General features: G+C 41.1%; 1 protein-coding gene across 2 annotated transcripts in view; it reads right to left on the bottom strand.

Annotated features, from left to right (window-relative positions):
- Positions 1-16,092: 16,092 nt before the first annotated feature.
- The window catches only part of LOC139542010 (zinc finger protein 518A-like), a 36,797-nt gene continuing 25,937 nt past the window's right edge, over positions 16,093-26,952 (bottom strand). For both annotated transcript variants that reach the window (XM_071346988.1, XM_071346989.1), the window contains one exon: positions 16,093-23,571. In XM_071346988.1, the coding sequence (XP_071203089.1) occupies positions 19,168-23,553 (4,386 nt within the window). In that variant the 5' untranslated portion in view covers positions 23,554-23,571 and the 3' untranslated portion in view covers positions 16,093-19,167. The remainder of the gene's footprint in view (positions 23,572-26,952) is intronic.

Genomic DNA, 26,952 nt, shown 5'->3' with positions numbered 1-26,952 from the left:
AGAATGCATGATTTGTCACCAGTGCTTGAAAACATGTGAATCCGACATATGTCCAAAGTTATTATTTGTAAGTAAAACAACAGAGAAGGAAGGCAATGCGGGCGCCAGCCAGATAATGTGCAAGGGGGAAAATGGGGAAAGAGTTTGAGTTCATGCAAGATCTGTTCTGACTAGAGATGCGCAATGTCTTCATACTTTATCTGGGGAAGGGGAATATTAACCCAACACCATATGGTGTCCATCCTATCCCATTTTTTATGATTTTTAAAAATAAATTAAAAAAACATTTAAAATAAGACAAGTTAGACTAAAAGAAAACAAAAGGGGAATGGTGGTTTCAAAATAAAAAATACGCATAAGACACTGTTTTAATTTATCCACCCCAAAGAGAAAGGAGTATCAAAGGTTAGAGACTAGGGTTAGGGCCCTTGATCCAAAGGTTAAGGTTAGAGTTAGAATAAGGCTTAGAGTTACGGTTTAGGGGGCTTTTCACTAATGCCAGAAGGTGGATTAGGGTTAGAGGACAGGATGCGGAGGTTAACGTTAGGGTTAGGATGAAGGTTAAGGTTAGGGTTAGAATGAGGCTTAGAGTTACGGTTTAGGGGGCTATTCACTAATGCCCGAAGGTGGATTAGGGTTAGAGGACAGGATGCGGAGGTTAACGTTAGGGTTAGGATGAAGGTTAAGGTTAGGGTTAGAATGAGGCTTAGAGTTACGGTTTAGGTGGCTATTCACCTAATGCCAGAAGGTGGATTAGAGTTACAGGACAGGATGCAGGGGTTAAGGTTAGGATGAGGGTTATGAGCTAAAATTAGAGGTCGGGGTTAGAGTTAAGATTAGGATTCTATTTTCCTAATCAACAGAAGTAATTTGTCACTGTGGTAGGAAGACCCTCCCCCAAGACCATGCAGTGTCTGAAGAAATTAAATATAAAAACAAAAAGGAAAATAAGTGCTGAAAGTCTTAAATGAGGGCATCAGTAGTAATAAGCACTGTATGCCCTAAACAGGGTATAGGTATTCAAACAATCCAACCTCAAGGTTGTCAAATATTATAAGTGCTATGGGCCTGTCCAGGGGCCTTATTAAGAATCCTATGTGCTATTGTCCCCAAACGCAAGGTTGTAAAAAGGAGGAAGTCATGCATTTCAAGATGAACACAAAACCAAACAAAATTTCTATTTAAACATTCTTAAATAAATATTTATTTTGTACTTTTTCAAGCACTGCATGGTTCATGTGGTCTTATCCTTGTTATTTAATGAATGTACCCCAGTGTAAAAGGTGTACAATTCATGTACCACAGTGTTTACTGTGGTCCCTCATTACGCCACCAGAGGGGAGCTGGTTTCCCAGTTAGTAAGTATATACCAATATACTATATATAATATTATACAATATAATATACCAAGTATATTCTATATTTCCATTTTCTGTGGATCAAAGACTATTAAAATCGCCCTTCTCAGATGTTCCCTTACAAGTGTTCCAATTAGATATGCTCTAAATATACATATTATATTTCAAACAAGGTGTTAATATTAGACTTTTACAGTCCGATGTAACCAATTGGATTTAGGAAGATAGCTATTGTGATTCCTATCAAATTTTTTACAACCAATAAAGTCAATTTTGAGGTAAGTTCATTTTGTCCTATAGGATCAATGATATTCAACAGGATGCAGAGATTTAGGGTTAAGGGTTAAGATGAGGGTTAAGGGTTAAGATGAGGGTTAAGGTTAGAGGCTAAAGTCAGAGGTAGGGAATAGGGTTAAGATTCAAGTTCTGTTTTCCCCATCAACATAGCCCAAGAGGTTAAGGTTAGGGTTAGGATGAGGGTTAAGGTTAGGGTTAGGATGAGGGTTAGGGTTAGAAACTAAAGCTAAACGTAGGGTTAGGGTTAGGTAAGGGGAAAAGAAGCTGTTACCCACAAGGAGTACAGAATGCACATAGACAATTACCCCCCTCATTTTATGAGCCTCTAGTTAAACCCCGGTATAATTTTAATGCATTCTAAAAATAGGTGAGGTGGTCCCAGAACCCTGAAAACTTCCAACCAGAATAAAGGGTAGTCCCTTTTGCTAATAGTCACTAGACGGAATAAATTCCCATCAACAGCGCAACAAGTGCCTTTCACTTGGCGCAAAATATATATTTTTACAATATTTTTTCCTTTGGGGGGAAATTAACCAGCATTTTACCAGTACTCTCCCCATGCTCTATTTTTTTATTTTTTTTATTTAACCAGGCAAGTTGTCACGATCGTCGTAGTGAGGAGACCAAGGCGCAGCGTGTGAGAAATACATCTTCCTTTTATTTTGATGAAGACGTAACACGAAACGAAACGAAACACTCTTACAACAAAACTAACAAAAAAAAAGACAGTGAGGCTATAAACGAAAGTGCACACACAAGCTACTAACGTTCAACATAGACAATTACCCACAATCACCTAAAGCCTATGGCTGCCTTAAATATGGCTCCCAATCAGAGACAACAATAAACAGCTGTCTCTGATTGAGAACCAAACCAGGCAACCATAGCCTTTCCTAAACCTCTCTACTGAACACAACCCCATACACTATACAAAACCCCCTAAACAATACACACACCCTAAACTAGACAAAACACACAAACATCCCATGTCACACCCTGACCTAACTAAACTAATAAAGAAAATCAATATAACAGAGGCCAGGGTGTGACACAAGTCAATTAAGAACAAATTCTTATTTACAATGACGGCCTAGGAACAGTGGCTGCCTTGTTCAGGGGAAGAACGGCATATGTTTTACCTTGTCAGCTCTGAGTTTCGATCTAGAAACCTTTCGGTTACTGGCCCTACGCTCTAACCTCTAGGCTGAACTGCACTGTTGGTTAAGGGCTTGTAAGTAAGCATTTCAAGGTAAAGTCTAAACTTTTTGTATTCGGCGCATGTGACAAATAAAGTTTGATTTGATTTGCTCATAACTCTGCAATGTTGGGTTGTATTGGAGACTCTCAGTCTTAAATCATTTCCCACACACAGTCTGTGCCTGTATTTCGTTTTCATGCTTCTGAGGGCCGAGAATCCACTCTCACATAGGTGCGTAGTTGTAAAGGGCATCAGTGTCTTAACAGCGCGATTTGCCAAGGCAGGATACTCTGAGCGCAGCTCAATCCAGAAATCTGGCAGTGGCTTCTGATTAAATTCAATTTTCACAGAACCGCTTGTTGGAATTTCGATGAGGCTCTCTTGTTCAGATGTCGGTAAGTGGACTGGAGGCAGGGCATGAAAGGGATAACGAATCCAGTTGTTTGTGTGATCCGTTTTGAGAATGTACCTGCATAATTGCGCACCCAACTCACTCGCTACATCACATTTGACAGTTAATTTGCACACAAAAAAATAAAATCATAGTGACGGAAAGACCTGTGTGTTGCCCTTGTTAATGCAGACAGAAAAGACTTCCAACTTATTAATCATAGCCTCAATTTTGTCCTGCACATTGAATATAGTTGCGGAGAGTCCCTGTAATCCTAGATTCAGATCATTCAGGTGAGAAAAAACATCACCCAAATAGGCCAGTCGTGTGAGAAACTCTTCATCATGCAAGCGGTCAGACAAGTGAAAATTATGGTCAGTAAAGAAAACTAAGCTCATCTCTCAATTTAAAAAAACGTGTCAATACTTTGCCCCTTGATAACCGGTGCACTTCTTTCTGTATGTTGTAAAAGCATTACATGGTCGCTGCCCATATCATTGCATAGTGCAGAAAATACACGAGTGTGGGCTTGCTTTAACAAAGTTAACCATTTTCACTGTAGTGTCCAAAACATCTTTCAAGCGGTCAGGCATTCCCTTGGCAGCAAGAGCCTCTCGATGGATGCTGCAGTGTACCCAAATGGTATCGGGAGCAGCTGCTTGCACACGTGTTACCAGTCCGCTATGTCTCCCTGTCATGGCTTTTGCACCATCAGTACAGATACCAACAAATCTTGACCACCAAAGTCCATTTGATGTCACAAAGCTGTCCAGTACTTAAAAAATATCCTCTCCTGTTGTCCTGGTTTCCAGTGGTTTGCAGAAGAGGATGTCTTCCTTAAAACATAACGGACATATACCAGGAGCTGTGCCAGGCCCGCCACATCTGTTGACTCATCCAGCTGTGAAGCATAGAATTCAATATCCCATAATGACATAGCAAAAACAGGTTTTTAGAATTTTTGGCAAATGTATCTATATATATATATATATATATATAAAAGAAAAATGAAATATCACATTTAAATAAGTATTCAGACCCTTTACTCAGTACTTTGTTGAAGCACCTTTGGCACCGATTACTGCCTCGAGTCCTGACAAAAGTTTGTAAGTACCTGAGTAAAGGGAGATGTAAAGTAAAATCTGAATGTGTATATGTTAATTCATAGTCGTAACATATGTTTACAGGTCCAATGTAACGACTACGTCTGATGTTTTACGCATGGCTTTTCTTACGATCCTAACGATACCTACGTTCAACCTTACGGCAGCTATCTGGCGCCATAGAAACTCCCCAAATACAGGTGTGCCAAGGTTGTAGCATCATACTGTTGAAGACTCGAGGCTGTAATCACTGCCAAAGGTGCTGCTGAGATTTGGGGGCTGTGAAAAGGGTCGCTCTGTCAGTGACATTTATCTCAATATCCCAGGAAAATAGGGTGTATACCCTTTCTCAGCTCTGTCTATGGGTGCAGTGTCAGTCAGTACCCTCTGTGTGATGTCTGTGAAGACTTGGGGTGGCGTAACCCAGGCACCCCGGGACACCTGCAACACCCCTTACTGCCACTCCAAGAGCACAGCTAAAATACCACACCCTCAATCCAGCCTGAAGGATCCCAATGTGCTGCCTTACCCCCCCCCCCCCCCCCCCGATCCTATATGTGTCCCTGTTCTGTGTGAGTTATAATACCGCAGTGTTGCAACTGTGTGGATAGCTAACTTATGCAACATGAATGCAGCCAGTTCCTGCTGACTTGCACAGTTAGACTTCCAGTGAGAAGGACTGTTTGATATAGTAACTCAAAATGTCAGAGCTAGGGAGATTCTCTTTTGTCCTCCATTGTTCCCGCAAGCAAGGCCAATAACGTCACATCAGACCAACTCCTTGAAGTTTGCAGTTGTCTAAAAACACTATTTTGCTCAAAACATGTTAAGTGTCTATATTACTGTATTTTTTCTTGGGATATTGTTTTTGAACTGGAAAAGTAGAAAAAAAAATCTTTAAAGAATCTTTAACTAAAGCGTGGATTGCAGCCTCTCCTTGTACATAGACCTAGACTGCCTTCAAGGGAAGGAAACAAATAAAATGTGTCATTTGACTGAACTATCCCTTAAACTTTGAGAAACTTTGTCAACTTTATCTTTCTTCATAAACTCAGTTATTTACTGGGTGTTTATCAAAAGGTAACTGTATACCTCTTCCATCCTGTTCATGAAATACCACCCAGGTCCCTTGGTCAAGCTGTTAATAAGTTCATACAATGACATAACTCAATATGACAACATTGCACAGTTCAAAAAGACCTCAGAGCCTCTCCACAGAGAAAGGAATGTGCCTAGCTTTAACCCTGGTCAAGTTTTCTAGTTGGCCTGTAACGTTTATTTGCTATTGTAGAAAGCAAATGGGTCGTTCAAATCAAATCAAAGTTTATTTGTCACATGCACCTAATACAATAGGTGTAGACCTTACAGTGAAATGCTTACTTACAGGTTCTAACCATTAGTGCAAGAAAAGGTGTTAGGTGAACAATAGGTAAGTAAAGAAATAAAACAACAGTAAAAAGACAGGCTATAAACAGTAGCGAGGCTATAAAAGTAGCGAGGCTACATACAGACACCGGTTAGTCAGGCTGATTTAGGTAATATGTACATGTAGATATGGTTAAAGTGACTATGCATATATGATGAACAGAGAGTAGCAGTAGCGTAAAAGAGGGGTTGGCGGGACACAATGCAGATAGCCCGGTTAGCCAATGTGCGGGAGCACTGGCTGGTCAGCCCAATTGAGGTAGTATGTACAAGAATGTATAGTTAAAGTGACTATGCATATATGATAAACAGAGAGTAGCAGCAGCGTAAAAATAGGGGTTTGGGGGGTTGGGGGGGCACACAATGCAAATAGTCCAGGTAGCCATTTGATTACCTGTTCAGGAGTATTATGGCTTGAGGGTAAAAACTGTTGAGAAGCCTTTTTGTCCTAGACTTGGCACTCCGGTACCGCTTGCCATGCGGTAGTAGAGTGAACAGTCTATGACTGGGGTGGCTGGGGTCTTTGACAATTTTTAGGGCCTTCCTCTGACACCGCCTGGTGTAGAGGTCCTGGATGGCAGGCAGCTTTGCCCCAGTGATGTACTGGGCCGTACGCAGTACCCTCTGTAGTGCTTTGCGGTCAGAGGCCGAGCAATTGCCGTACCAGGCGGTGATGCAACCAGTCGGGATGCTCTATAAGGAATATGAAATAGTTTATACTTTCACTTTTTCTACTTAAGTTCATTTGAGCAATTCCATTTACTATTGATACTTAAGTATATTTAAAACTAAATACTTTTACTCAAGTAGTATTTTACTGGGCGACTTTCACTTTTACTTGAGTCATTTTCTATTAACGTATCTTTACTTTTACTCAAGTATGACAATTTAAGTACTTTTTCCACCACTGGTTGCCATACTGGCAAATCAAAGAAAATGTTAAGACAGATTACGTATGGCATATAAAAGAGAGTCATCAAGGTCCTGTCTACCTGGAACTTTGCCAGTTTCCTGAGACAAAAAAAGGCGTTGCTGGCCCTTCTTACACAACATGTCAGTGTTACACTCGAAGTTCAATTTATTATCAATCATTGTGCCAAGACACTTGAAGTTGTTGTCTACAGTGACCACCACCTGGCCCTTGATGATAGTGTTCTGAGAGGTAGGGGGTTGACACCTGAAATCAATTCAAGGCTTTGTTTTTTTGTATCATTCAGTAAAAATGCACTGTCACACCAATGTATAAAATCATCCAGAAGAGGATGATGCAAAGGTAGAACCAATGTCGCTGAAGTGTTGAAACAACACTGTATAACACAGAGAAAGACTGCATGTTCAGCAGTCTGTGATACCGTAGCCTTAGTTCGGTACGGGTCCAGCAGAGGGAACCTAATCCTAGTCACTGGGTGTAATACTTGAGAGGTGGGGATGGTAACGCAAACCCAACAAGACACCCAAGGAGTTGAGCCCTGCGACGAGACTGCATACTTTCTCCCTGAGAGGGACACGTGCACATTCATAGCCTACTTTCTTTAACTTCTTTCTTCGAACGACTATCTGTGATTGCGTATGGCGCATGCTAGGGATTGACACTGCAGGAATTGATGTGGCCAAGAATAGGAAAGTACAGTATGAACTATAGGGGAAACGTTTGAGTTGATAGATGCCGTTGGTCACAGAGCATGGTCAAATGTGGCATTTTTAGATCAAAAAATTCTGATATTTCCTTTACCCCTCACCTTATTGGGGTTGTGAAGGGAAGGCATATTGATGGACAGAGCGTATTGAAGGACGAGTGTTGATGACAGCAAGACATATGAATGAAAACAGAGACTGGGATATACCGAAGAAGAGAAACATATTTTTTTCTTAATATAGAATGGAGAGTGTGAAAGAATGATCTAGCAACACCGGATCAATATTTATTTGAATTACTTTAAAAAATGTAATTGGCACATTTTGTTGTTGCAGAAGCTTCTCGCAGAAGTATAGCAAGCAAACAGTCAAATGCTACAGCATCGAGTAATGTGTTCCGTTGTTCATTTATGAGTTATAGCATGACTCTCGAGATTTTGTCATAAGCCATTCATTGACAATGACCATTAACCAATGAGCAACGTTTCCAATGACCCCTCACGTAACTGGACATTCTACCTCAGCCCACTTCAGTCTGGCAACTCAGAAGTAGAGGTCGACCGATTAATCGGAATGGCCAATTAATTAGGGCCGATTTCAAGTTTTCATAACAATCGGAAATCAATATTTTTTTTACACCTTTTTTACCTTTTCAGCTCGGGGGATTCAATCTTGCAACCTTACAATTGACTAGTCCAACACTCTAACCACCTGATTACATTGCACTCCACGAGGAGCCTGCCTGTTACGCGAATGCAGTAGAAGCCAAGGTAAGTTGCTAGCTAGCATTAAACTTATCTTACAAAAAACAATCAATCAATCATAATCACTAGTTAACTACACATGGTTGATGATATTATTAGTTTATCTAGCGTGTCCTGCGTTGCATATAATCAATGTGGTGCGTATCGTTGCTCCAATGTGTACCTAACCATAAACATCAATGCCTTTCTTAAAATCAATACACAGAAGTATATACACTGAGGGTTTCGTTTTTCTATGAATAGAAACACCATAATATTAATCAAATTAATTAAGCAACAATTTTTTTTAAAATCAATCCCATATACTGTGTTATTAGAAAAAAAGGTTTTAAATTCTCTAGTAATGCCAATACAGAATACTATCAAATGCTTCTCAAAGATGCCCTCTGGTGGTCAAACTAGCAAAATAACTTGCAGTAACAGAACAATTCCTGAGAATTAAAAGACGTGCCACAGAGGGTGTGCCACAGTACTACACGACTTTTAAAGGAGGAACCACTGTAGATATATTTTTAATGAGGTAGCAATGCTGTGTGTGTGCTCAACTGGGAAACAAGGGTGCGTGGCTTTTGACAATTCAGTTTGGAGTGCACGTCCAACTGACTGTCAGCTTGCTAGAGATCGTGTGTGTGGTGTAAGGTTACAGATTCAAATATCCCATGGAATGTCAGAACAAAATTATAGGGATTATATTCATTACAGGGACAATAGATTGAAGCTAGTATAAATTGCTGAACGCCTCTTATGGGAGCAGGTATCTATTGCTTCATGCTAATGCTAGCTAAGTAGGTTTTGCCATTTTGGTAGGGGCACGTCAGTTCTAGCTAGGTGGCTCACTGGCTAGACATCGTGTGTGTGGTGTACTGATTCAAAGAAACCATCAGATGAATTATGTTCTCAGATCTACTTTTAAAAAATATATATATTTTACCTTTATTTATACAGGTTTTTTCTCATTGAGATAACATCTCTTTTCCAAGAGAGACCTGGTCCAATAGCAGCAGAGGGAACAATGTTTCAGACAAAACAACTTACGTACCCTAACACAACATTAAACAAAACTATAAACACACATACAGTACAAGAAAAACATTGTACATTAAAAACACAAACGTCTTGACTAAAAACAGCTGGTCTAAAAACAATTACACTCTTCTATGATATAAACATTGATCAAGTGTTTAAACTCCACCAATGAAACTAGATCATCACATTTTAAAATGTTCATGTCAGAATTCCAGGACCACGGAGCTAAGTAACTAAAACTATTTCTACCGTGTCCTGTTCTAATTTTTGGTACTGTTAGAAGCAAATCAGAATGGGACCGTAATTGATATTTATTTACTGACCTGACTAAAAAAGAACAGAGATAAAATGTCATTTTACCCAATATGGCCTTATAAATCAGTGTCTATCAGTGTTTAAGCCTACGCAAGGTCAATGACGACCAGCCAACAGCGCTGTAGAGATCACAATGATGTGTTAGACGTTTCTGATTTGAAATTAACCTGAGGGCTGCATGATACACTCTCCCTAGGAGTGGCCGTCCTGCAAAGATCACTGCAAAAGCACAGTGCAGAATGCTCAATGAGGTTAAGAAGACTCCTAGAGTGTCAGCTAAAGACTTACAGAAATCTCTGGAACATGCTAACATCTCTGTTGATGAGTCCACGATACGTAAAACACTAAACCAAAATTGTGTTCATGGGAGGAACAACCCAGAAGAGCCACTGCTGTCCAAAAAAAACATTGCTACTGGCTAAATATTTGGTGGACAGATGCAACTAAAGTTGAGTTGTTTGGAAGGAACATCAAATCAAATCTTTATTTGTCAAATGCGCCGAATACAAGTTTAGACCTTACCTTAAAATGCTTACTTACAAGCCCTTAACCAACAGTGCAGTTCAAGAAGAGTTAAATATTTACCAAATAGACTAAGGTAAAAAATAATAATAAAAAGTAACACAATAAGAATAACGAGGCTATATACAGGGGGTACCGGTACTGAGTCAGTGTGCGGGGATACAGGTTAGTTGAGGAAATCTGTACATGTAGGTAGGGATGAAGTGACTATGCATAGATAATGAACAGCGAGTAGCAGCAGTGTAAAAAAAGGGAGGGGGGATCAATGTAAATAGTAAGGTGGCGATTAAATTATTTGTTCAGCAGTCTGAACAATTACACTTAGGTTGGATCCATTACAACTAGTTTTTCAACCACTCCACACATTTTTGTAACAAACTATGGTTTTGGCAAGTCGGTTAGGACATCTACTTTGTGCATGACACAAGTAATTTTTCCAACAATTGTTTAGACAGATTATTTCACTTATAATTAACTGTATCACAATTCCAGTGGGTCAGAAGTGTACATACACTAAGTTGACTGTGCCTTTAAACAGCTTGGAAAAAGAAATCAGCCAAGACCTCAGAAAAACAATTGTAGACCTCCACAAGTCTGGTTCATCCTTGGGACAAATTTCCAAACGTCTGAAGGTACCACGTTCATCAGTACAAACAATTGTACGCAAGTATAAACACCATGGGACCATGCAGCCGTCATACCGCTCAGGAAGGAGACACGGTCTGTCTCCTAGAGATGAACGTACTTTGGTGCGAAAAGTGCAAATAAATCCCAGAACAACATCAAAGGACCCTTGGGAAGATGCTGGAGGAAGCAGGTATAAAAGTATCTATATCCACAGTAAAACGAGTCCGATATCGACATAACCTGAAAGGCCACTCAGCAAGGAAGAAGCTACTGCTCCAAAACCGCAATTAAAAAAGCCAGACTACAGTTTGCAACTGCACATGGGGATAAAGATCGTACTTTTAGGAGAAATGTCTTCTGGTATGATGAAACAAAAATATAAATGTTTTGCCATAATAACCAGCGTTATGTTTGGAGTAAAAAGGGGGAAGCGGAAGAACACCATCCCAACCGTGAAGCACGGGGGTGGCAGCATCATGTTGTGGGGGTGCTTTGCTGCAGGAGGGACTGTGGTGCACTTCACAAAATAGATTGCATCATGAGGAGGAAAATTATGTGGATATATTGAAGCAACATCTCAAGACATCAGTCAGGAAGTTAAAGCTTGGTTGCAAATGGGTCTTCCAAATGGACAATGACCCCAAGCATACTTCCAATGTTTTGGAAAAATGGCTTAAGGACAACAAAGTCAAGGTATTGGAGTGGCCATCACAAAGCCCTGACCTCAATCCTATAGAAAATGTGTGGGCAGAACTGAAAAAGCGTGTGCGAGCAAGGAGGCCTACAAACCTGACTCAGTTACACCAGCTCTGTCAGGAGGAATGGGCCAAAATTCACCCAACTTATTGTGGGAATCTTGTGGAAGGCTACCCGAAACGTTTGACCCAAGTTAAACAAATGAAAAGGCAACGCTACCAAATACTAATTGAGTGTATGTAAACTTCTGACCCACTGGGAATGTGATGAAAGAAATAAAAGCTGAAATAAATCACTCTACTATCATTCTGACATTTCACATTATTAAAATAAAGTGGTGATCCTAACTGACATAAAACAGGGAATTTTTACGAGGATTAAATGTCAAGAATTGTGAAAAACAGAGTTTAGATGTATTTGGCTAAGGTGTATGTAAACTTCCGACTTCAACTGTATGTGTATGTGACCAAAACATTTCATTTGATTTTAGATGCTTCCGTTCTTGAATTTCATTTTTGCTTCTTTTACACCAGCTTCAAACAGCTGAAAATACTATACTTTTTGTTATGGGAAATATATTTCACATCGGTTTAGATGGTATGATTCTCTACACTATACTTGTTTCTTTTGTCACAAACTGAAATTAGGCAAACTAATAGAATTTTAGCAAACCAGGAAATGGTGGAGTGATTTCTGGATAGTGCATCTTTAATGGCTGTGATAGGAGAAAACTGAGGATGGATCAACAACATTGTGGTTAGTCCACAATACTAACCTAACTGACAGAGTGAAAAGAAGCCTGTGTATTCCAAAACATGCATCCTGTTTGCAATAAGGCACTAAAGTAAAACTGCTATAAATGTGGCAAAGAAATGAACGTTATGTCTTAAATACAAACCGTTATGTTTGGGGCAAATGCAACACAACATCACTTCACTGAGTACCAACTTCATATTTTCAAGCATGGTGGTGGCTACATCATGTTATGGGTATGCTTGTCATCAGCAAGGACTAGGGAGTTTTTTAGGATAAAAATAAATGGAATAGAGCTAAGCACAGGAAAAATCCTAGAGGAAAATATCGTTCTACCTGCAATCCAAAAGACACTGCGAGACAAATTCACTTTTCAGCAGGACAATAGCCTAAAACACAATTCTATACTGGAGTTGCTTTCCAAGACGACATTGAATGTTCCTGAGTGGCCTAGTTACAGTTTTGACTTAAATCGGCTTATAAATATATGGCAAGACTTGAAAATTGCTGTCTAGCAATGATCAACAACCAACTTGACAGAGCTTGAATAATTATTTCAAGAATAATGTGCAAATATTGTACAATCAAAGTGCAAAGCTCTTTGAGACTTACATGCTGACCAGACCGGACACGTCGCGTTCGCGAGCTTCGCAAAATAAATTTAGAAACCCATGTTATTCAATTATTGCACCCACACTGCTTGCGCGCGCCAACGAGCGTCTGCGACACCAAGGGCTAAAATAGATGTCGTTCCTATTTCTGACGCAGATCGCGCTGCAAGTCCTGCCTCTCCCATCTCCTCATTGGTTTATAGAAGCGGGTATCCACGTGCCATCTCCTCATTGGTTTATAGAAGCAGGTACCCACGTGCCATCTCCTCATTGGTTATACCCACGTGGGTGATAGAAAGACAAAAACTGGTTTGCCGGTAGTCGTGGTAATACAATGAAAGTTTAGATGCGATCACCATATAATTTAAACGATGAAAAAGCCTGGAAGGAGGAGAGATGACTAGAAACGATTCGTTTGGCTGTTTTATATGTGGATTAATTGTCAGAGTAGAGATCCTTGTCCATTTCAGGTAAAATAACAACTCAATGTTTATTTCCCAGGACAAATTAGCTAGCTAAACAGGACAAATTAACATTAGCTAGCAAGTGCAAGCTAACTAGCTAAAATACCATACATGTTTAATGCTTTTCAACCTGTCCCCAAATTAATGTCATTGGTTCAGAGTTTGTTTTGATATTTTAACCTGCGTGTCGTGATCGCGTTTGGTGTGGGGGGGGGGGCAAAATACATTTATGCACGTTAGCGCACGCGCGCACCTGGTTTGGGCAAGGTGTTACCCATAAAGACTTGTAACTGTAATCGCTGGCAAAAGTGATTCTAACATGTATTGACTCACGGGTGAGAGTATTTATGTAAGTGAGATATTCCTGTATTTTTCAATAATTTTGCAAAAAATAACTTTTTTTCTTCACTTTGTCATTATGTGGTATTATGTGTAGGTATGTGGAAAAAAATATATTTAATACATTTTGAACTCAGGCTGTAACACAACAAAATGTGGAATAAATCAATACTTTCTGAAGGCATTGTAGCTCATCTGGGAGCGAGATGTCGGTGTCCGCTATGTGGCTGGCTTTCCCTTTATACGTTTTTTGTTCCATCATTATTTATTTCATTGATCTTGTCTTCATAATACAGTTTCTTCTTCTTTTTGTTGAGTTTAGTCATATCGTTTCTCAATTTGAAGTCAGATGTGCAGCCAGACTTATTAGCCACATCTTTTTCAACCACAGTTGTTCAATTCCTCATAAATCCATGGAGCCTTAATATTTCTAACAGTCAGTTTCTTGTCATGCTGCATGTTTATCAATAATTGGAAGAAGCAATGGGTACAGATATAGCTTTAGAATAAAGTTCTACAGCATTAGTAAAAATGTGATCGATACATGTGGATGATCTTGTTCCTGTAGTGTTTAGAAACACCCTGGTAGGTTGATTAATATCCTGAACCAGATTACAGGCACTGGTTACAGTAAGAAGCTTCCTCTTGAGCAGACAGCTTGATAAACCAGTCAATATTCAGGTCCCCAAGAAAGTAGACCTCTCTGTTTTCATCACATACACTATCAAGCATTTCACACATTATTTAGAAACTGACTGTTAGCACTTGGTGGCTTATAGCAACACCTCAAAAGAAAAGGCTTTAGATGTGGTTGTAGGTTCACTTGGCACAACATTTAAATAACACTTGACATAAGACCTTTTTTAGGCATTACAGGGATATGGCTATGAATATATAGAGCAACACCTCCCCCGTAAGCATTTCTGTCTCTTCTATAAATGTTATATCCTTGTATTGCTACTGATGTATAATCAAATTAATTATCTAAGTGACTCTCAGAAATGGCTAATATATGAATGTTATCTGATGTTAACAAGTTATTGATTTCATGAACCATATTTCTAAGGCTACATATTAATATGGGCTATTTTCAGCCCTTTCATGTGTAGCTTATCAGAGAGAGACATAATATGGAAACGAGAAAACAAAGCAAGATAAAAAAAAATAATACATTCAGCAGTCCATTAATCAATTGGTGTGTGTTGCGCAGTTGAAGCTACGAACCCATAGGCTTGGCGCTCTCATCCCTTCCCGGCTTCTGGGAGGGAGGGTGGACAATGAACCTGTCATAGCAGATGTAGCAATGTCCCCACGCGCTCTGGCAGCTTTCATGACTGGGATCAGTTCTTTCCTCTTCTGGCGCACAGCTTCAGGATAGTCCTCGTTGAGGAAGATATACGTTCCTCTCAAGTTCTTGGCTCTTTTCAGAACAGCTACCTTGTCCTTGAACCTCAGGAACTTGACCACTATCGGCCTGGGCCTATCACCTGGGCCGGTGGTGAGTTTTCCAGTCCTGTGGGCACGCTCCACCTCAATCTTCCTGTGGCCCATCTTCAATTTCTCAGAGATCATTTCCCTCACTTTATCCTCAGACTCAGTCCAGGACTCATGTGGAGATTCTGCAATTCCATCCACAAACATGTTATTCCGCCTTGATTGTCCCTGATTTATCGGTCATTGTTATCATGGATTCACACACACAGAACTGATGTCCTCTCTCAATGACTTACAGATTTGCTGTCATCTTGCCGTTATCCTGTTTCAACTCATCGAGCTGACCCTGGGAGAACTGCAAACTGTTCTTCAGGTCCTGGACTTCTCTGGTCAGGTCGTCCATTCTTTTATTAGTAGAATATACCAGTATTTGGACAAAACACTTGAAACTATTTTGTGGTTGTAACAACTGCTTATAGGTCTCTTTTAGTTTGTTTAAAAGATCCTTCACGTGTGATACAGAGACACCACTGTCCTCAACAGTACTCCCGCCGGCTTCGGTCTTTGTCATGGTAGCTAGCAACGCATGTTAGGCTGTTACTCCTCACAGTTCCAGACAGGGCAGGTCACGGGAAAGTTGAAAACAACAAACAGCAGGGATCTAGACAGCCACAAACCTGGGACAATCCGCAGTCCCAGCCACAATGGCTAACCGCATCACAGGCTGCGTTCAGGAACACCTTGCTAGCTTGATGTCCAGCTAGCTAGCAGCTAGGGTAGCTGCAACGCCAAATAGCTCCTCAGACCCGTCCTTGGTCGGCAGGATCACTGGAAAGATACAAGCAGTCCCAGCAACTGATGCCAACTGCGTTGCGGGATCCAACATAAGAAGCTAGGTAGCTATCAAGAACTTCCCAATATTCTATTAAACAAACTTTCCAAACAAACAAAACCGAGCTTTTCCGCATAAAACAGGAAGAGACGATGAGTGTCCTGAGGATTTTTATTTGTTTAAATTAGTCAAATCTTACATTTCTGAATATTTGTATTAATCAAATAGATTAATCTATTAATCTGTGTTCCTGTGCCCAAAGACACAACAAAACTAAATATTAGCAAAACACAAGACATTGGTTATTTTCCAAAGTACTTACATTTATTTGAGAAGAGAGAACCACAAGGAGGTGAATACAGTACAATAGTGTCAACCTGGTGCACAACAGTTTAGGCACTTTATTCTCAGGTAAAAAGATCCCGGCAACCTGTCTGACAGGGATATTAAAACTGAAAAAAACATTTTTTCCTAATAAAAGGAGAATTCCATAAAACTTAAGAGAACAACAATTATTTGGTCGTTGAGTTCAGAGGTATTGTGGTGTCAAGGGGGAGGGGGCTAGTCTGTAACAAGTGACATTTTGTCAAATAAAACAGATTATATATGGTTCAAAGAAAGTGTTAACAGAACTCACTCTACTACTACAAAACAAATGTATTGGGACATTGGAAATTAGGTGTTCAATTAGCATAAGATCAGAAACACAAACTTGAATGAAATGTACAAGGAAAGTAGCTAATCTGCTGGTGTGGTTGCTGCTTAAACTGTGGTTTAGTCTTATTTTGTGCATGCTGTTTCACCAGTCTTTCATGAAGCCATATGATATTATTTTGTATGCCTATTAATTTTCAACTACTAGTAGGGCTTTGATCATGGGGAACATTTTCCTGCCCGCTAAACAGTACTAAATGTGCAAAAATTCTCATAAAGTATCACTCATGCAATAATTAATCAGTTGAGATATTTTTGCGTACTGAGCACAGATGTGGAAACAAATGACAGTTACGAGAGCTAAAATCAACATAACTATGTTATGACTAATGCTAAAGTCAAGCAATGACAATTAAGATATTAGACAAATGGGGTTGTGTTATCGTAAAAGAAGCTAAAACATCTGTCACCCCAGAAATAAAAACAGGTAAAATAGTGAAACAAACCGGGATGTATATAGGAAGTACTGTATGTAACTGCTAAAAAAAAGAAGAAAATCCACAAGGACGACCCATTTGTATACCTGTAAAACTAATTCTTCACAACTATTTCTGAACATAAAAAATAATAATATGTGAATAGAACATGAATAACAAAATGAAGGGAATCAAAACACAAATTACCACAATGTTCTCTCAAACCTATGAAAAGACGATAAATGTAAAATAATTTCTTGAAGTCGGAAGTTTACAAACACCTTATCCAAATACATTTAATCCAAGTAAAAATTCCCTGTTAAGGTCAGTTAAGATCACCACTTTAATTGAAGAAAGTGAAATGTCAGAATAAGAGTAGAGAATTATTTATTTCAGCTTTTATTTCTTTCATCACATTTGCAGTGGGTCAGAAGTTTACATACACTCAATTAGTATTTGGTAGCATTGCCTTTAAATTGTTTAACTTGGGTCAAACATTTCAGGTAGCCTTCCACAAGCTTCCCACAATAAGTTGGGTGAATTTTGGCCCATTCCTCCTGACAGAGCTGGTGTAACTGAGTCAGGTTTGTAGGCCTCCTTGCTCGCACACGCTTTTTCAGTTCTGCCCACACATTTTCTATAGGATTGAGGTCAGGGCTTTGTGATGGCCACTCCAATACCTTGACTTTGTTGTCCTTAAGCCATTTTGCCAAAACATTGGAAGTATGCTTGGGGTCATTGTCCATTTGGAAGACCCATTTGTGACCAAGCTTTAACTTCCTGACTGATGTCTTGAGATGTTGCTTCAATATATCCACATACATTTTTCTTCCTCATGATGCCATCCATTTTGTGAAGTGCTCCAGCAGCAAAGCACCCCCACAACATGATGCTGCCACCCCCGTGCTTCACAGTAGGGATGGTGTTCTTCGACTTGCAAGCGTCCCCCTTATCAATCAAAAACATAACGATGGTAATTATGGCCAAACAGTTCTATTTTTGTTTCATCAGATCAGAGAACATTTCTCCAAAAAGTACGATCTTTGTCCCCATGTGCAATTGCAAACCGTAGTCTGGCTTTATGGCGGAGCAGTGGCTTCTTCCTTGCTGAGCGGCCTTTCAGGTTATGTCGATATAGGACTGTGCTGTATATCTATACTGTGGATATAGATACTTTCGTACTTGTTTCCCCCAGCATCTTCACAAGGTCCTTTGCTGTTGTTCTGGGATTGATTTGCACTTTTTGCACCAAAGTACGTTCTTCTCTAGGAGACAGAACGCGTCTCCTTCCTGAGCGGTATGACGGCTGCATGGTCCTATGGTGTTTATACTTGCGTACTATTGTTTGTACAGATAAACGTGGTACCGTCAGGCATTTGGAAATTGCTCCCAAGGATCAACCAGACATGTGGAGGTCTACAAATGTTTTCTGAGGTCTTGGCTGATTTCTTTTGATTTTCCCATGATGTCAAGCAAAGAGACACTGAGTTAAGGTAGGCCTTCAAATACATCCACAGGTACACCTCCAATTGACTCAACTGATGTCAATTAGCATATCAGAAGCTTCTAAAGTCATGACAGAATTTTATGGCATTTTCCAAGCTGTTTAAAGGCACAGTCAGCTTAGTGTATGTAAACTTCTGACCCACTGGAATTTTGATACAGTGAATTATTAGTGAAATAATCTGTCTGTAAACAATTGTTGGAAAAATTACTTGTGTCATGCACAAAGTAGATGTCCTAACCGACTTGCCAAAACTATAGTTTGTTTACAAGAAATGTGTGGAGTGGTTGAAAACAAGTTTTAATGACTCCAACCTAAGTGTATTTAAACTTCCAACTTCAACTGTATGTTACAAAGCAGATTAGTTGAATCAGAGAATATGAAATCACCTGAGGAATTTGGTACATTTCTGAATACAAAAAAATCTAACAGTGCTCCCTCAAATATACTCCATTACAGTGTGCCAAGTTTTCACAGTTCAATTCCATCTGTACAAACGAGTTTAAGTCATACTTACATAAACATATTAGAATATCTATACATACCAAAAGGTTTCAGGTTGCACCACACATCAGCCTCAAAAACGGTGATTCAAACATAGCTATTAGGGCATTTATGGGAATAGAAACTGCTGTAAGAATAAAGTATACTGATGAGTCATTTGAAAAATATACAACTTTAATCTCTCCATTTGTGCCACTATAGGATGGTATTTTGGCCCATCCAGGGGCTATGTGACAGCTTTAAAACGGCTTATTCCAGTCTCTGGTTGCCTCCATGAGATGCCGTTGGCCGTGGCCTATCCACTCCTCTTGGTTGTTGAAGAGTCGACCACAAAACCAACAGGCGAACATTGATGACCTCTCTGCACATCTAGATAAGGACTTCACCACCTCGTACTTTTTCCTGCTCATTTTTTTAAACTTCAGTTTTAACAGAAATCGCTCCCGGACTCTGCTTTCTGAAGGCCGAAGTCTCGACCCACAGCTTTGTGATGAGGGACATTTCACCTTGGCGCTTTTCCCCAGAAGTCCAGTCGGGCCGAGTTCAGAGAGAGCTTGAACCGTTTTTTGGGACAGTGCCACCTTGGAAACAGCACCTTTGTACTTGTTAGCAGACCTCATGATACTGGCCACTTCAGGAATGTCGGCATCGGGATGGTTGAGAACCACTACCGGCTGATTTCGTCGAGGGCATTTAATCTCCTGTAGTGAACTGAATGGGTACAGTCTCAGAGTCCTCTCTGCATCTTTGGGTACAGGCACCCAGAGCGAGGGAGCCCCTTTCTCAGTTACCGCCTTGCTCGAGAGCCTCTTCACTTTAGGCAAGTGCTCTGGGAGTTCATCAAACAACGCTTTCCTGTGCCTCTTCCTTTGACTTAGCTGGCGACTTGGGGTAAGGGGGGATTTATTCAGACCATCTATGCCCACTTGCTGCCTGACCCTACCTTGCATGTTGGATTGGGGGGACAGAAGATTTGAGAGCTTGGAAGCTATGACAGGTTTGTGGGAGGCATTTTGTATGGGTACCAGTTTCTGCCCTCCAGTAGAGACATTATTTGATGACATCAGAAAACAGGGCATCTGTGTGGAATTTGTGGCCAGATAAATGGGCTTGTTGGCAGAGGAGTGTGCAGCACCAGCAAGAAATGTGCTACCATTGGCAGTTCTGACGATCTTATAAACAACTTTATTTCCTCGATTTTCATTAGGTTGACCTTTCTGGTTCACAGACTTCCCATCAGGACTATTCAGAAGCATCCCTGACTTAGCTGGAGAGATATATCTAACCAAGAAGGCTTGTCGCCCAGTGTGCATTGCAGTTAATTTGTTCACCGAGTTCGCAGACATTGCCAGAACTGGACGGGACATGAGTGGAGATTGAGACATTGAGCTTGCTAATTTGCTACCTGCATTGTGGGGGGGCTGGGTTACAGGGACTGGCCTCTGGACTAAGTAACAAGTCTGCAGTGACTTTATGGTATTTTCTCCAGGAGAACTATGTGCTGCGTCTGACAACAGCATATTTCTTTTAAAAGCTGTGCTGTTGACTAGGTAGTGGCTTGCACTAGTACTGGCTCCAGGCTGAATAGCAGATAACGGCATTGCACCTTTTTCACTAGCACCTACAGTATGTCCTAGAATGCTGAACCTTCCACCATTGAGGGTGAGTGCCAACCCTGTGGTGTGATTCTGTATTTCAATTCCTGGCTTAACATAGGACACATTGATCTGAGGAGCAGAGGATTTGGTTATCAGCTTGAACCCTGCGTTGCCTTGGAGCTGCACAGGCACAGCAAACTGGTTCTCTGCAGTCTGTAAGAACATTTGTTGCTTTCCCTCTGCAGTTTTAAGGATCCTTAGCATAGTCTTAGGTGGCTTGACAGAATCATGGCTAGCAGCTGAGCAGCCTATTCTATCCTTCTCAAGCTGGTGGCTAATGATAGCATCGGAATGCTCCTCCAGTATGCGACCCAACACGGCCAAACTATTTATGCTCCCTGTTGCCCTTTCTGACACAGGAACACTCTCCTCCTCCGTTTTTACTGTAGTTTGGACTTGGTGTTTAGACCCAGAGTGTCCATGATTATCTCTCTCAGCTGCCACTGGGGTGGCCAGGTCTACAGTAGCTATGCACTCATCAACCTCAATGTCACGGTCTGACACTCTTTCCATTGCAGTCTCAGTCTCTTCTGCAGACTCCACTTCGCCATTTCCCTCATCTGGAGGTTGGGGGGATGCAGCCAATGTCAAGCTCCATTCAGGTGACTCTTTCATCCAAACACTTTCATCCTCTGTCGAAAGCTCTGATGGATGTTCACAAGGTTGTGTTGAGTTGGAGGAAATGCTTGATGTTTCCTTTGAGTAATTATGAAAACTGAACACCTCTTGGTTGGGAGAATTAAGATTTTCAGCATTAGTATCAGTCTCTTTGGAGTTGTCTGATTCAGCTGGGTGTGACTCCAGTAGGGGCATCAGATCTGGGGATAAAGTTTCAGTTTTAGTCTTAGTCGCTACACAGGAATTCATCTTATTGGCAGTAAAATCAGAAGGAACCATCTCCTTGATAATTGAATTATTTTTTTCAACGGTATCATCAGAAGGTAGGATGTCGCCAGTCATGGGTTCTGAGGCAGTCTTCTTAGGTTTGTCATTGGAGGGTAACGTCTCTCCATTGGGCACAGGGGAATTTTCAGTGATGGGGTCACTGATCTTATCAGCTGTAGCTGTATTCAGGTCACCAACTCTAAGCATGCTGATAGTTTCTTCAGAGACTAGTTTGGGAAGCATGGTCTCATAAGCTGATTCAGAGGGCATGGTCTTATCTGTGAGCATTTTGGCTGGAACGACCTCCACAGCAGTCACATTAGGGCTTGAATAAGCAGACATTTTGTCTCCCAACTCAGAATCATTCGGCTGCTTAGCAATTGATGATGTATTGTTATTCAGTTTACCGTTCTGAATCGTGGAGTGATCTGACTCTTTGGTCATTGGAGAAACTGCCAAGGAAGGAATCTGTTCATCCTGAAACTTATGTTGTTCACCATTCCTCTGCTGCTCTGTGTGTTTTGCTTTCTGTGATATTTTCTGTGGTAGTTTCTCCAGTATGGGCAACGTTTCCTCAATGCTAATGTCCTCTTCCTCTGGTTTCACTTGAACTGAAATTGCAGTATCTCGATCAGTTCCTGAGGGGCTTAGAACTGTCATGTAAGGGAAGATAGTACTTGAATTTTCCCAATTTTCAGCCGAATCTGAGCATTGATTTCCATCGGAGGTAGCGTCTATAATTGGGCAGCCTCTCTCTTGAGCTCTACATGACATTTTATTTTCTGCAGAGGACTCCGGTTTTGCTGTTGGTATAACTTTGAGAACTAAATGCTTTTTGCCGTCAACCATTTTGAACCCCATTACTTTTGTAGTACAGTTAGGTGGAATAGAGATTTTATTTTTGACCATGAGAACAGTTAGTCCATTGGAGTTGTTCGGGCTTAGTGTGTCAGCCCCATAACTGTCATCACTTTCCTGGGACTTAGGTGGTGGTATAGATGATACAGCCTGGGAGTCAAATTGCTGCTCATTCTTAAGAGTTCCTTTGACCCGCTTCTTACAGTCCTTTTTCACACACACAGCCCTGTCAAGGAACTGTTGGGTTTCCTCCAATGTTTTCTCTGGGTTCAACAACCTTCCATTTTGGTCAAGTAAACCTACTCCAGGAAGAGAATTCAGTTTGGACATCCACTGGGATTCCTTAGATTGACCACCTGCAGCAGGGCTTTTCTTCAGCAGGAGTTTTAATCCTGAAGAGGAGTTTGCCAGGGTATTGTTGCTGTCCTCCGTTGCTCTCCATATATTTTTCTTGCCTGCCTCCTCACCATGGACAGTTACCATGTGCTTTGTGAGGTATTCTCTCCGTGCTGCCCCATATCCACAGACCTGACACGTGAATGGGAAGGTACCCGAGTGGAGTTTTAGGTGCCTCTGGTGCTCACCTCGGCTAGAGCTGACATGTTGACATTTCACACATTTGAGCCAGCTCTCATTGTGATGATGGATGTGCTGCACAAATGTCCCTGCGTCAACTGTTGAAAACTCACATTTTTCGCAGTGAAAGTGGCCATTTTGGCTGTGAGACATGATATAGTGTCTAGTGAGCAGGAGGAGAGAGTACTGTACATCATTATTACAGATCTCGCATGTGACTAAAGTGTTCCTGTGCCCGATCCGATGGCGCTGAAGTGCAGGGAACTCATTTGTAACAAAGCCACACAAGTCACACGGATATGTCGGCAGGGTCCCCTTGTGGGCCCCCTGAAAATGTTTGAGGAGATCATTGGGGCTGTAGGTAGCGTCACCCTTACACTCTGAACACCCAAAGCTAAGTATTTTCCCAGAGAAGACTGCACCTTGCTGTATTTTACATGGGGACTTGGATGCTTTTCTGGCTGTCTTGCGACTACCTGACTCTTCAACAGATGTTTCATCAGGGTCACATTGGTCACTACATGGCAACCCAGGAAATTGATCTAACTTCTGGCCGGTGTGGTCCTTTGCCGATTCCTTTTCTTCCTCAGCCTCCATGTCGTCATGGCTTTCAGCAGGATCATCCAGTGTTTTCAGGTCCTCTTCCATGCTTCAATATACAGGCTCCTATGAACAAGAGAAGAGTGTCACAAATATGCTATCAAGACAATTTCTCACCACGGAATCCATTTTTGATTAAACAGTCGGCAATCACAACTTGGGAATTCTGACTAACCTTGCAAATCAGCCATTGGTGTCAAAGGAAAAATTATGTGATACATCAAATCAGAACTTTAGACACCCGACACATTTGAACATGAAATTGAATTCAGGTTTGCGTGCGAAAATAAAGTGGTATTTATGCTTAAATCCCAAGACCCAATATGGCAGGGACCAGATTCAGCCCCGGGAAGGAACATAATCACAAATAATGTGTAGACTGAAAACATATTTAATATTTGATTAAAACAATAATTTCAATCCTTGCTTGCATTTGTATACGATCACATACACTAAATGGTCAAAAGTATGTGGACACTTCAAATTTGTGGATTAGGCTATTTCAGTCACACCAGTTGCTGACAGGTGTATACAAGCGAGCACACAGCCATGCAATCTCCATACACAAACATTGGCAGTAGAATGGCCTTACTGAAGAGCTTAGTGACTTTCAACATGACACAGTATGCCACCTTGCCAACAAGTTAGTTTGTCCAATTTCTGCCCTGCCAGAGCTGTCCGGTCAACTGTAAGTGCCGTTATTGTGAAGTGGTGCAACAACAGCTCAGCCACAGAACGGGACAGCGGAGTGCTGAAGCACGTAGTGCGTAAAAATCATCTGTCCTTGGTTGCAACACTCACTACCAAGCTTCAAACTGCCTCTGAAAGAAACGTCAGCAGAAGAACTGTTCATCCGGAGCTTCATGAAATGGGTTTCTATGGCCGAGCATTCGCACATAAACCTAAAGATCACCATGCGCAATACCAAGCGTCGGCTGGAGTGGTGTAAAGCTCACCGCCATTGGACACTGGAGCAGAGGAAACATGTTCACTGGAGTGATGAATCACAGGTCACCATCTGGCAGTCGGACAGACAAATCTGGGTTTGGCAGATGCCAGGAGAACACTACCTGCACAAATCAAGGTCCATACAGAAATGGTTGGCGAGATTGGTGTGGAAGAACCTGACTGGCTTGCACAGAGACCTGACCTCCACACCATCAAACACCTTTGGGATAAACTGGAACGCCGACTGCGAGCCAGGCCTATTCTCCCAACATCAGTGCCCGACCTCACTAATGCGGTTGTTGCTGAATGGAAGCTAGTCCCCGCAGCAATGCTCCAACATCTAGTGGAAAGCCTTCCCAGAAGAGTAGAGACTATGATAGCAGCAAAGGGGGGGGGGGGGGGGGTCCAACTCCATATTAATGCCCATGATTTTGGAATGAGATGTTCAACGAGCAGGCGCCCACATACTTTTGGCCATGTAGTGTATTTCTCCATTATGCATGGGAATACTTTGAATATTTGTTACAGTATTACCAACTGACAAGTATAGTTTCTATTAATGTTACTGCTGTTATTGTATTGGTCTGACTTACAATCTTCATTGAATCACCCAATAGAATAATGTCCAGTGGAGGGTATTTGGTATTTTATTAAGACCCCCATTAGCTGTTGCAAAAGCAGCAACTACTTTAAGGGCTCTAAATAAAACGGTATGCTTTCTTGAATTCGTTCAGGATTTGCGGACTGTGAAAAGACCCCTGGTGGCATGTCTGGTGGCATGTCTGGTGGGATAAGTGTGTGCGTCAGAGCTGTGTGTAAATTGACTATGCAAACAATTTGGGATTTTCAACAATGTTTTATAAAAGAAAAAGTGATGCAGTCAGTCTCTCCTCAACTCTTAGCCAAGAGAGACTGGCATGCATAGTATTTATATCAGCCCTCTGATTGCAAATCGTGCCGATCTGTTCTGGGCCAGCTGCAGCTTAACTAGGTCTTTCCTTGCAGCACAGGACCACACGACTGGACAATAATCAAGATTAGACTAAACTAGAGCCTGCAGAACTTGCTTTCTGGAGTGTGGTGTCTTTATTAAACCTAGACCTCTCCCCATCTTTACAACCATTGAATCTATATGTTTTGACCATGACAGTTTCCAATCTAAAGGGAATGCCAAGTAGCTTAGTCCCCTCAACTTGTTCAACAGCCACACCATTCATTACCATATTCAGCTGAGGTCTAGAACTTAAGGAATGATTTGAACCAAATACAAAGCTTTTACTTTTAGAGATGTTCAGGACCAGTTTATTACTGGCCACCCATTCCAAAACAGACTGCAACTCTTTGTAAAGGGTTTCAGTGACTTCATTAGCTGTGGTTGCTGATGCATATATGGTTGAATCATCACTATACATGGACACACATGCTTTGTTTAACTTCTTATGGCTGCAGGGGCAGTATTGAGTAGCTTGGATGAAAGGTGCACAAATGTGCCCATAGTAAACTGCCTGCGCCTCAGTCCCAGTTGCTAATATATGCATAGTATTATTCGTATTGGATAGAAAACACTCTGACGTTTCTAAAACTGTTTAAATGATGTCTGTGAGTATAACAGAACTCATATGGCAGGCAAAAACCTGAGGAAAAATCCAACCAGGAAGTGGGAATTCTGAGGCTGGTCGATTTTCAACCAAGATCCTATTGAATTCACAGCGAGATATGGATGAGTTTGCACTTCCTACGGCTTCCACTAGATGTCAACAGTCTATAGAACCTTGTCTGATGCCTCTACTGTGAAGGGGGGCCGAATTAGGGGGGAATTAGTCAGGTCTGCCATGACCTGACCATGCGCGTTCACATGAGAGGGAGCTCCGTTCCATCGCTCATCTGAAGTCAATGTAATTCTCCGGTTGCAACGTTATTCAAGATTTATGTTAAAAACATTCTAAAGATTGATTCAATATATCGTTTGACATATATCTTTTGGACATTCCGTCAGCTTTTAGTGAACGCGCTTCCTGACGTTGGATTTGTTTACCAAACACGCTACAAAAATAGCTATTTGGACATAAATGATGGACATTACCGAACAAAACAAACATTTCTTGTGGAAGTGTGAGTCCTGGGAGTGCATTCCGACAAAGATCAGCAAAGGTAAGTGAAGATTTATAATGCTTTTTATCTGTTTTGTTGACTGCACAATTTGGCGGGTAACTGTATGGCTTGCTTTTGTGGCTGAACGCTGTTCTCAGATTATTGAATATTGGGCTTTTGGCGTAAAGCTTTTTGAAATCTGACACAGCGGTTGCATTAAGAACAAGTGTATCTTTAATTCTATGTAAAACATGTATCTTTCATCAAAGTTTATGATGAGTATTTATATTATTTGACGTGGCTCTCTGATTCATTTTATCTCTATTTCTGCTTTTTGTGACTCCTGTCTTTGGCTGGAAAAATGACTGTTTGTCTGTGATTTTGCGGTGACCTAACAATCGTTTGTGG

Source organism: Salvelinus alpinus, chromosome 17 (genome assembly GCF_045679555.1).
Source record: "Salvelinus alpinus chromosome 17, SLU_Salpinus.1, whole genome shotgun sequence".
NCBI classification, from domain to species: Eukaryota; Metazoa; Chordata; class Actinopteri; order Salmoniformes; family Salmonidae; genus Salvelinus; species Salvelinus alpinus.
The sequence above is the reverse complement of the archived record's forward strand: the minus strand, read 5'-3'. Positions and strand labels throughout refer to the sequence as shown.